Source organism: Bos grunniens, chromosome 4 (assembly GCF_055505025.1).
Source record: "Bos grunniens cultivar Pamir isolate PY7600 chromosome 4, Bosgru_T2T1.0, whole genome shotgun sequence".
Taxonomy (NCBI): Eukaryota; Metazoa; Chordata; class Mammalia; order Artiodactyla; family Bovidae; genus Bos; species Bos grunniens.
This window is the reverse complement of record NC_141168.1, coordinates 21,641,448-21,654,063: the sequence shown is the minus strand read 5'-3', so window position 1 is coordinate 21,654,063 and position 12,616 is coordinate 21,641,448. Positions and strand designations below refer to the sequence as shown.

At 41.3% G+C, this 12,616-nt stretch overlaps 1 protein-coding gene across 42 annotated transcripts in view; it reads left to right on the top strand.

Moving 5' to 3' along the window:
- The window catches only part of CALD1 (caldesmon 1), a 231,504-nt gene that overhangs the window by 117,272 nt on the left and 101,616 nt on the right, over positions 1–12,616 (top strand). For 39 of the 42 annotated variants that reach the window (XM_086395525.1, XM_086395509.1, XM_086395487.1 and 36 more), the window contains one exon: positions 6,726–6,837. In XM_086395525.1, coding sequence (XP_086251651.1) covers positions 6,767–6,837 — 71 coding nt within the window. In that variant the 5' untranslated portion in view covers positions 6,726–6,766. Of the gene's footprint in view, positions 1–5,632; positions 6,057–6,725; positions 6,838–12,616 lie in introns of those variants that run through there. The other 3 variants (XM_086395532.1, XM_086395522.1, XM_086395504.1) reach the window with 1 other exon arrangement.

The window sequence follows — 12,616 nt, the reverse complement described above, 5'->3', positions numbered from 1 at the left end:
AAGAGATCATTAGTTGAATCATAGAGAAAGCAAGGGAATTCCAGAAAAACATCTCCTTCTGCTTCATTGACTGTGCTAAAGCCTTTGTGTGGATCACGACAAACTGGAAAATTCTTTAAGGGATGAGAATACCAGACCACCTTACCTGCCTCCTGAGAAACATGTATGCCAATCAAGAAGCAATAGCTAGAACTGGACACGGAATGATGAACTGGTTCAAAATTGGGGAAATAGTACAACAAGGCTGTATATTGTCACCCTGTTTATTTAACATATGCGGAGTACATCATGTGAAATGCCAGACTGGATGAATCGCAAGCTGGAATCAAGATTGCCAGGAGAAATATCAACAACCTCAGATATGCAGATGATACAATTGTAATGGCAAAAAGCAAAGAGGAACTTAAGAGCCTCTTGATGAGAGTGAAAGAGGAGAGTGAAAAAACTGACTTAAAACTCAACATTCAAAAAACTAAGATCATGGCATCCAACCCCAATGCTTCATGGCAAATAGAAGGGGAAAAAGTAGAAGCTGTGACAGATTTTCTTTCCTTGGGCTCCAAAATCACTGCAGATGTGACTGCAGCCAAGAAATTAAAAGACGCTTGCTCCTTGGAAGGAAAGCTACGACAAACCTAGACAGCATGTTAAAAAGCAGAGGCATCACTTTACTGACAGAGGTCTGTATAGTCAAAGCTGCGGTGCTTCCAGTAGTCATGCATGGACGTGAGAGTTGGAAAAGATCCTGATGCTGGGAAAGACTGAAGGCAAAAGGAGAAGAGGGTAGCACCACAGACTCAGTGGACATTAATTTGAGCAAACGCCGAAGACAGTGAAGGACAGGGAAGCCTGGTATAACACAGTCCATAGAGTCACCAAGAGTCAGACGTGACTTAGTGACTGAGTAACAAAAACAACAAATCAATATTAGCTCGTTAATTATGATGAATGTACCACTGCAAGATTTTAGTAATGGGCTGTATTAGTTTGCTAGGACTGCTGTAACAAAGTACCACAAACTGCGTGGCTTAGAATAGAAGTTTATTATCTCACAGTTCCAGAGACTAGAAATCAAAGTGTCAGCAGGGTCCCTCTGAAGACCCCAGGGAATGTCTCACTCCTAGCTGCTTGTAGCCTGAGGCTTTCCTGCCGCACCATGTTCTCATGTGTTTGCCCATGATCTTCCCTCTGTGTTTATCTGTCTCTAAGTCCAAATTTCCCCTTTTTATAAGGACACCAGTCATACAGGATTAGGGCCCATCCTAACACTCATCTTAACTTGACTACATGTGTAAAGACACAATTTCTAAACAAGGTCGCATTCTGAGGTGCTGGGGGTTAGGACTTCAACGTATCTTTTGGAGGGGAATACACAGTTCAGTGCAAACACAGAAACACAGGGTCGGGGTAAAGGTGAGGGAATATATGGGTACTCTACTTTCTGCTCAGTTTTTCCTTAAACTGTGTTGTTGTTCAGTCACTTAGTCATATCCAACTCATGAACACCAGGCTTCTCTGTCCTTCACTAAGTCCCAGAGTTTGCTCAAACTCACGTCCATTGAGTCAGTGATGCCATCCAACCATATCATCCTCTGGTGCCTCCTTCTCCTCTTGCCCTCAATCTTTCCCAGCATCAGGGTCTTTTCCAATGAATCAGTTCTTTGTCTTAGGTGACCAAAGTATTGGAGTTTCAGCTTCAGCCCTTCCAGGGAATATTCAGGCTTGATTTCCTTTAGGATTGACTGGTTTGATCTTCTTGCTGTCCAAAGGACTCTCAAGAGTCTTCTCCAGCACCACAGTTCAAAAGCATCAGTTCTTCTGTGCTCAGCCTTCTTTATAGTCCAACTTTCACATCCATATATGACTACTGGAAAAACCATAGCTTTGACTATACAGACCTTTGTCAGCAAAATTATGTCTCTGCTTTTTGATACACTAGGTTTGTCATAGCTATTCTTTCAAGGAGCAAGTGTTTTTTAATTTCATGGCTGCAGTCACTTTCCGCAGTGATTTTGGAGTCCAAGAAAGTGAAATCTAACACTGTTTCCACATTTTCTCCATCTGTTTGCCATGAAGTGATAGAACTGGATGCCATGATCTTAGTTTTTTGAATGTTGAGTTTTAAGTCAACTTTTTCACTCTCCTCTTTCACCTTCATCAAGAGGCTCTTTAGTTTCTCTTCACTTTCTGCTATTAAAGTGGTATCATAGGCATATCCGAGGTTATTGATACTTCTCCCAGCAATCTTGATTCTGCTTGTGATTCATCCAGCCTGAAATTTCTCATGATGTACTCTGCATAGAAGTTAAATAAGCAGGGTGACAATACACAGCCTTGACGGACTCCTTTCTCTATTTGGAACCAGTTCATTGGTCCATTTCTATTGTTCCTTCAGCTTAAAACTACACTAAAAAAAAATGTATTAAAAAAATTTTATTTTTTAATTTAAAAAATATGATCCAGCACATAGTACATATTTGATTCATGTTGGTTACTTTTGAAAGTTGCATTGACTTAGCATCCCTGACACAACAGATTTTATTCTTGCTGTGTTCTGAGACCAGTGTTGGCACTGCCCCAAATTCCAAGGACCTCCTGCAATCACTCACCATTCACTTTATGATGATTTGAAGGTAGATAGAACTTAGCTTTCTCTACAAATTTCTCCCCCTAATAATGGAGTATTGGCCAGCTGCTGCTGCTGCTGCTGCTAAGTCACTTCAGTCATATCCGACTCTGTGTGACCCCATAGACAGCAGCCCACAGGCTCCCCTGTCTCTGGGATTCTCCAGGCAAGAACACTGGAGTGGGTTGCCATTTCCTTCTCCAATACTGGCCAGCTAGCTACCACCTACTGCCTTGACTATTTTTACACCTGTGTGCATGTGTGTGAATATACATATTAATACATGCAACTTCACACATGCACACACAAACACATACACACCCACATATGTGCACACACATATTTAAGATGACTTCCTACCTGCCACCAACCCTGTCCCAAACAAAAGCAGAAACTAGTTCTCCTTATAAAGGTGTCTCAGGAAATATCTCTAGTGAAGGTCACATATCCATAAAGGAAAAAAAAAAAAAAAACAACTTTGCAAAGGTGAAATATAATAATAGTTAGAATTCGTGATTGAAAGACGCACATTGGAAATTAAACTCAATATTTTTAAGGAAAAGAATCCTAGATTGGATTTAATAAGTAGATTTTAATTCCCAATACAGAGAGGGAAATGAATAAGGGAGGAAACAAAGAAAGTATCACAGAATGAGACACATAAAAAAAGGAAATGACCGAAGAAATATTGATGAGTATCTCCTCATCCCCCAAAAAGAAGTTGAGAGGGAAAAAGAAAGCAGAGAGAAGGAAAGGGAAGGAGGAAGCTTCAGGATGCTCTGCATGGAGGTGAGAAACGTGGTAGACACACAGGAGGCCCGCTCACAGCGCCATTCACCTGTGTCATCGGCTTGATAGTGCCGCTACCCAAAGGAAGGGCAGCATGTTAAGTAATTTGAAATCTCTGACACTGACTTACTCCTTAGTTGTACCAGCATAGACATGCCCTATTTTAAGAAAATCTGGTATTTGAGAACCCATATTGAAAAGACAGGTATATTAGTAGGTGATGGTTCTCCTGCCTTTGTAAAATGCTTTTTCTCCCTTGATAAAAGGAGTCACACCAAGGTTTTTCAGTAGCATGACTACAATCTCCCCAGCACAAAAATTTAGATTTCATAAAGCTCTTCAAGAACCCATCTGTCACATTCGTGGATACTTACCTCCTTTCGTCTGCGTCTGTCTTTCAAGCTACTCTGTCCACTTGCGACACTCACGAGCCCCACTGTTTACAGAAGCTCTCTGCCTTGACATGTCATCACTTGGTTGATGGAGAGTTTGTTTCCTGTCCAATGTTACTGGAAGGAGTTCAGCATCGACTGGGGGTCAGGGAGGAAATGAGAGATTACTAGCTGAGGACATGGGAGCTGCTGCTTCCAAAAGAGGGGAAAATTCACTTACAATTCTCCCCAGACATGGCTCTCCTTACGAGGAACAGTGCCAGGAAGGTTCAGAGAAGTTCTGTGATGATATAAGGGTGTGAGGATTGAGAAGACTTCCAGCTCCATCCTACAGTGGGACCAGCAAAGAGCCATTTTCACAAGCACAGACAACTTCTCCCCAAACACAGCACGTGTCCCAAAAGAGAGTCATCCCGCACCACCCGGTACAGAAATGTGCTTCTTCCACCACCTCAAGTATACCCGTCACACATCCGCCAAGCAGAGCCCAGAAAGCCATCATGTGTGTAGACGCTTCATTGAGCGCTCACTCCCTCTTTCTTCCTCCTAGTGCCTTCATTCAACGAGCAAACACCTGATTAGGTAGAGTTCCTATATGGTTGAAGAAGAAAAACACCCAAATAATAAAAGATGGGATCTGCTTGCAATGTGGGAGACCCGGGTTCAATCCCTGGGTCAGAAGATCCCCTGGAAAAGGGAATGACAACCCACTCCAGTATTCTTGCCTGGAGAATCCCCTGGATGGAGGAGCCTTGCAGGCTCTAGGACATGGGGTCACAAAGAGTTGGACATGACTGAGTGGCTAACACACACACACACGCACACACATGATAAAAGGTGAGGAGTAGGAGGAGGGAATGGGTCGGGGAAAAAATTTGCGTGGGTCGAGAGCCGGTGAGGGTGGCCAACCACAGCGACCACATGATGTTAATTAGCTGCACTTCCCGAATGCTCCAGGATGCCGCTTGGCTCTGCCAGCCGTGCGCATCTCCTCCCTGCTTGGAAATGTTTGTTTCACCACTCATAGGCACCTGCACTAGAGGTATAGTCTGAGAAAAAACCCAGCTGCCGCTGCCAGCAAACCACCAGCATGACTCCTCGGCTTGATGAGGCTGGAGCGAGACCCAGAGGCTTAGAGACTGCTCTTCAAGCTACTAGATAAATTAAGAAAAGTGAAATTGTTTGCTTACAGACAGAACCTCTTTCTCCTGTTTCTGTTTGCTGTTGCTATAGTTATTCCAGTAGTGGTGTATATACCACAAAAGACTTTACTGAAGGAAGAAGCCTTTGCCCCGCTGCACCCAGGGCTGTCCTCATGCACCCTGCATTGTGCTCAGTACAGGAGCCCACCCCAGGGAGACACGTGGCCTCTCAGGAGACCCTTGAATCACTTTCTTTTTTTTTTTCCATTCTGATAACTATGGAGAGATCAGACTGAAAAATATAAAGAAATTTTTTCTTGGTTGCTGAAGTAATTTTTCAAAAAAGAAAACTGATTTTTTTTCCTTTATAACTAGCTAAATATTTGGAAAAAACTCTTTGTAAGAGGCAGATAGAAAAACACTGAAAAGTCAAAAATCCCCAAATAAACACCCAAATTTGAATTTCTAAAGGATTTATGAGCAGTATAAATAATACCTTAGGGAATAAGAAGGGAGGGGGAATTCAAACGTTGTATCGTTTTGTTTTGGTTGGCTGAGATTTTATTTTTGTTTTTGTGGGTTTTTTTAAGGGGGGGAAATGCTTGGAAAAATAAAAGCATCTAGTGATTTCACAAGGTTTCTGAACTTGGCCTTAAAGTCTAAGTTTTGCTTTTCACTCCCTCACACAAAGATGCCATTAGGGGATGGCTTCAGGTTTTGCACGTCTCTCTCTTCTTACGCAGGGCAAATGGCTTGTCTCATGTGCACAGAAAGGGCTGGAAAATATTTTTTGTGATCTGAGTGCAGCACAGAGTCTAGGATTCCAGAGGAAGTGGAGGCCTCCCGCTCCACACAGGAAACAATCTTCAAGCAGGCCTTAAATGCCAGATTCCAGGCCGAGTTTAACTAACCACTGACAGCTCTGTAAACAAAGCAAGGACAAAAAGAGCCCGCTTCCCCTTTTCTGGTAGTCATTTTGGGTTTGGGGGCTGCAGGGGAATTCTGGAATACTTGACTCCATGGCACAGAGACGCAGGAAAAGCGGACTCCTCAGTTGAAGAGCTGGAAAGGGAAGATCTTTCTGGGATTAAAACCATCGCGGAGGAGGTAGGAAAGGAGAAAATGGTTGGGTTACAAAAAGCAGTGACTTCTGAGCTCTGAAAACAGTTTGATCATATGTAACTGCTTTGAAAAATGCTGCTGCACTGTGTTTAGTCATGGTACTCTTGCTGTATCATTCTGATATTAATATTCTTTTAGGATATGCAAATGATGCCTGGATGCTTGTATTATTTTATTTCTCTCTTTACTACTGCTTTTCTCTTAGTTCCAGACATTCCTTTTCTTGCCACTTTTCTTTTTCTCACTTGTGTTTCCCTTTTCTCTTTCTCTGTTCACTGATTTTTATAACTTTGGTCTGTAGTTCAGCAGGTTACAAAGAACAATATCAGTCAGTAGCTTTCGAGTGATCCCAGCAATATTTCAAGTCGTCAGACCTCTCTGTCTCTCAAGGTCTTTGCTTTAAAAAAAAGAAAAAAAAAAAAAAACAAACCCTGAGATTCTGGGATTTTACTTATTTGTCTCTAAGTTGCATGAATGGGACTGAATTTAGCACATAAAGGACACAGCTTGGCTTGGGAGTCCAAAACTGATCACTGGCTACCTCATTCATCTTCTAAAGTGTTTTTCTTAAGAATAAACAAAAAGGGGGATAAAATAATGGTGAGGGGCTGAGATGACTCATCTATGATATCGATTTTGCTTCTTCCCCTTTAGATCCAGACGTTCTCTGGTCTCCCTAAATCTGAACCCACACCATGGATGATTTTGAACGTCGCAGAGAACTCAGAAGGCAAAAGCGAGAAGAGATGCGTCTGGAAGCAGAAAGGTAAGGTTTCTCTGTTCTGTTATACACAATGTTGGTTTCAGGCCTCAAAGATCATGGGCCTCAAGGGCCAAATATATGGCATGCTAAACTGTTTGCCAAAGCAGTTGTAGTAAATATTCCCAGCCATTAAGACTCTATATTCTGGGGAAACAAACATCAAGAAAAAGAGAGATTGGAGATTTAATCTGTGTCTTTCATATTATCCATAGACTTTTAAATGGCAAAGACAATGTATAGATAAAAGTTTTAAAATCACTTGTAATATTGAAATGCCAAAAAAAAAAAAAAGACAAATATTGAATAATGAAACCATTTAGGAAATGAAAGTCTTCGGTCTGAAAGAATAAAGGCAATAAGATCCGGATGGACCTCAGGACAAATTTTTATTCTTATGAGAAAAGCAGCCAAATCCAGTAATGGACATATTAAGGGTTAGTAGCTGGCAGAGTGTGTTATTGTGGAGATTGTAATTGAAAGTTGTTGTGTTGTGTGAGGCCTCTGTTGTGTGACTTTCAAGGGCAGGTTGGGGAAATAAAGCAGTGACATACGAAACACAGGACATAAAGGCATCTTTTAAATCTTTAGGCCTCAGAGCAAAGGACAGTGGCATTTAATGTGACTTACCTCAGACATTCATTTGAGAAAGCAGAATAGGCATTCACAGAAAGAAAAATGTTAAACAGTTATTTAAAACCAAATAGATTTTGCCTCATAATATTAGTAATTCCAAAAGATGGTAGTAAGATAATACCTTAGTGATTCTGTAGTAGAAAACTAGAAACTTACACTGATAGCAAAATATATTTAAAGCATGGGCTAAATTGCTTCAGTCATGTCTGGCTCTGTGTGACTGGTAGCCTGCCAGGCTCCTCTCTCCAGGCGGATTCTCAGGGCAAGAATACCCAAGGGGGTTGCTGTGCCCTCCTCCAGGATTTAAAGCATGGGATCTACTTATTTGTGTAGAGAATTCAAAAGAAGAAGGTAAGATTACTGCCTTTGATTAAGTTGGTCAGAGTGGATTGCTGTATGCCACGTGGTACCATGAACAGTACCTGGGCTCCGTAGGTTCGGATCCCACCTCTCACTTATGAGCTCTGTGGCCATGAGCAAGGGACTTCTCTCTACACCATAGCTGCCTTATTTGTAAAATAGGCATGACATCTATGTAGCTTCTGTGGTTGTTGTGAAGATTATTGAACTTAATAAATGGCCTAGACTAGTACCTGGAACATAAATGTATGCTACTATTTTTTTTATTGGAGTATAATTGCATTACACTGTCATGTTAGTTTCCACTGTACAATGAAGTGAGTCAGCTATATGTATACATATATCCCCTCCCTCTTGAGCGTCCCTCCCACCCCACCCCCACATCCCACCCCCTAGGTCATCACAGAGCACAGAGCTGAGCTTCCATGCAATCAGCAACTTCCCACTAGCCAGCTATTATACACATGGTAGTGTATACACGTCAGTGCAACTTTCCCAGTTCGTCCCGCCCTCCCCTTCCCCCGCTGTGTCCACACGTCCATTTTCTACATCTGCATCTCTATTCCTGCCCTGCAAACAGGCTCATTTGTACCATCTTTCTTGTATGTTATTATTTTTCAAAACCATTATCCTTAGCTAAACAAGTAAGAAACAACAGAGCGATATAACCAGAACTAAACATTAATGCCAGGAAAGGCAGTTATCATACTGTGATGAAACTAGCCAGGAAAGGCTCCCTGGAAGTGGAGAGTCATGGAGGAAGTTAACAATGGTGCTGATGAACGAATACAAGGGGGGCTGTGTAGAGGAGGGAGTAACATCTGCAGAAGCTCAGAGGAGGGAATAAGAATCCTGGTGCAAGAAACCTGCTGAGTGCTTAGGGAAGAATGAGTTAGATTTGTATATCTTGGGTGTTTCTATTTCATATAAAAGGCAACAGAGACTTCACCAAGAATGAAAGCATACTGTGGGATGTTATATACAGTGGGCTAGAGTGTGGGGTACTGGAAGGGTTAGTGTTGAACACACAATGATGAGGACTGAATCAGGGCAGCAAATATGGAAATGAAGATCAAATGTGAGCATCTTTAGAGGGAGAATTAGCAAATCTTTCAGGAGAGGGAGAAATTCAAGACAATCCTACAGACTGTAAGTCTGGGGAACTGGAAGGGGAAACTGGAAAGTGTTGCATGCTTGGGTAGGCATGGGGAGAGTGCTTAATTTCAGGTAAAACCACATTCAAAAAGAGATTTCCTTCAGACATTGAAAGATAGACACTCCAATCTTTATTCAAAATGGGAGAAAAATTATTATTAGAGAAGTCAGTTTGGGCAGACTCAGTGTAGCGACGGTAGCACAAAAACAGAAAATGGATGGTAGCAATGGTGATATGAGAGCAAGTGGAGACAGAGAGAGGTCATAAATACATAAGGGATGGGCTCCCCAGTGGTCCAGTGATTGAAACTTTGCCTTCTACCTCAGGGTGCAGGGAGTTAAGAGCCCACATGCTTCGTGGCCAAAAGACAAAGCAGAAAACAGAAGCAATATTGTAACAAATTCATTAAAGACTTTAAAAATGGTCCACGTCAAAAAAGAAAAAATAATCTTAAAAAAAAATAAAAGATGAAATGGAAACCATCACAGGAGACAAAAAATCAGGGAGAGGAGGAGAACCAGGGATAGCATGGGACAACCATGATGAGTGTATATGGAAGTTCTGTAGGGGTGTCCAGACCCACTGGAGTGTCCCTCTTATCCTTTCCAATGATGTGTTATGTGACCTCAGTTTCTCCTGAAGGTCTACAAGATGCTATACCCTGTGAATGTTTGTTCAGCATCAGCACTATGCTGCTGCTGCCGCTGCTAAGTCGCTTCAGTCGTGTCTGACTCTCTGCGACCCCATAGACGGAAGCCCACCAGGCTCCCCCGTCCCTGGGATTCTCCAGGCAAGAACACTGGAGTGGGTTGCCATTTCCTTCCCCAATGTGTGAAAGTGAAAAGTGAAAGTGAAGTCGCTCAGTCGTGTCCAACACCTAGCAACCCGATGGACTGCAGCCTACCAGGCTCCTCCATCCATGGGATTTTCCAGGCAAGAGTACTGGAGTGGGGTGCCATTGCCTTCTGCTAGGAACCGTGAAAAACGGGGAAATATAAATAGACATAGTTTCTGTCTTTATATTCTTCATGATGTGCTAGGACACCAAAGTACAGCAGAATCAGAATACAGACCAGGCCAGGACAAGGGGGCAGATCTAACAGAATTGAGGCTAGAGGGATTCAAGAGTGGGTACAGGCAGCTGGGCATCAGGCTAGGTCAGTATCTTCAACTTCTTCCTTGATTGTGTGAATTGGGAAACGGGAACTCAACAGGAAAGGAATAATAGGATGAATTTGTTGTGGTTACACCCATACTATAATTACAGTGAATGAGCTACATTCTTTTAGAATTTTGCCTAAGAATTTTCCATACGTCTACACGGTTCGTTTCTTCCAGTTTTTGTTTTGTGTGGAAGGATATGTCTTCCTTTAAAGTCAATCGTGAAAGAAATACACCCAGTAAAGCTTAGCTAGGTACACTTAATAACCTAAAACAAATTCACACAAATTTGTACTACTTTTGTTCAACTTACATTTCTTCAGGGATATTATAGTTCATGTGAATCCTTTTCTTTCTTTTTCTTTTAGATAAATACTTAAGACTTCCTTATATCTGTACGTATTAAGTTTAATGTTTCAAGGAGAACACTTTAGTTATGTTATTCTGTAATTTGTTAAGCAATCCCATGTCCACCCTATAGGATTTTGTAAAATCTGATCATTTATGGAAATGGTGAAGGTCAGGCTTTATGGTCCAACCAACTTTGATGGGAAATTTCAGGGTGTGTACAGGAAACAGATGTCCAGAATCAGGAATTAAGAGCCATCTAAAAGCATCTGAAAGGGCATAAGACCCTGGGCAAGTCCCTCTTCTTTTAGCTTTAAATCTTGGCTTCTTCATCTGTGACTGGAGTAAGGGATTGGCAAAAATTTTTATTTTTCTTTTGCTTTTGGTATTGTCTAGTTTGTACAATGATCATGTGTTTCTTGGCTTAAAAGCAAATAAAACAATAAGGCAGATTTCCATTTTGAAAAATAAGATTCTATAGGCTTTGGCATTGTACCTGGGATCAGGATGGAGAAGATCAAATTCTCCTTTGGGTTTATGGAACTAAAAGAAAGAACTCAGCCTTGATTTGGAGTGGCCCTAAAGCTCAAGGCTGCAAGCTCATTCATTCACTCACTCACTCATTCATCAAATTTTATTGGGCTTCTACTCTGCTTCAAGCTTTATTTGGGGGCACTGAGGATAGACCAACAGAATGACAGAATTGGGGAAAGTGTGCTTAATTCTTTTCAACCTGTGTAAAGCCAGGTGGTGATCAAGCAACTGTACTCATACGTCCTTAAATGTAATATGTACTCTGATATTCACTGATAGTTTTTAAAGATGGCTTATGCCCTTTGTATGCTGTACCCCTGCAGAGAGTGTGGGGAAAACGGTAACACAGAGAAGAGGCTGTTGACTTTTCCTCTTCTTACCCACAAACCCTTTCCAAATAAAAATACCCTGTTATTTTAATTAGTTGTTATTGAGTTTGACTAGCAGGTGCTGTTCTACTTTGCAATGATAAATAATTTAAAACTTGTACTCTCACCAGATGTTAAAACCATGAATTAAAATGAACCAGATTCTTTACACATTTTATTTCTCAGAAATAGAGTTTTAAAAAAGATTACTTAAAAAGATAACTGTACATTTTGGGCCATGCTGGCTTTTCAGGGTTTGGGACTGACAGTTCTTCACTGCACCTCAACTGCCTTGAGACTCTTGTGCTCACCCTCATTCCAAGGGTTTGCAGTCCAGTGCATTTCAAATCATTTTGCCTGCCATCACCTAGACTGGGAGCCTAGTTACATCAAAAATATACTTCCCTTCTTTGTCGTGCCTTAACCTATGCATCTTTTTACTATTCACTTGTCCAACATACTCTGTATTTTTGCCTAGAGAATCATATGGACAGAAGAGCTTGGCAAGCCGCAGTTCACAGGGTCACAAAGAGTCGGACATGACTGAGCAATTAACCCTCGTCCTTGTCCTTCACTTGACTTTCACTCTGAGTCCTTAAGATGAAGACTTTAGACTTGGTAAAGGAAATACTTCATTCAGTCTTTAGATCTGGTAAAAATCCAAAGACTATCTGTTGTATCTATTTGGTACAAAAAATATGGAATATCTCTAAAGTACAAGATACTATATTGAACCAAAGGGATGAGCTCTCACCAATCCAGGCAGTATCCCAATAGCCACAAAGTGCGTATCATAGATGAATTAGTAACTTTAGAGCCAACTTGATCAAAAGGGGAAGAAAAAAATTTCAATAGGCAGAATGAATTCATCAGATAATCTGTGAAAATCCTAAATGTTTTATTTCTAAGAAAAAAATGCTATTTGTATACATCTCAAATTAAACTGTACTTCTGAATCAATTACCTATTTGAACAAACAATTTGTTCTGCTGTCTATTATTCTTTACCTATGTCATGGGGATACAAAATGAATAGGTATATTCATTCATTCTGCTTCCCTTTCTGTTCTTTTATTTCAATCCCTTTCTACCTCTGTCTCTGTACTCCTTTTCTTTCTTTAAAAATTTTTGGCATGCTGCACGGCGTGTGGGATCTTAGACCCCAACCAGGGATTGAAGCCGTGCACGTTGCCATGGAAGCATAGAGTCTTAACCACTGGACC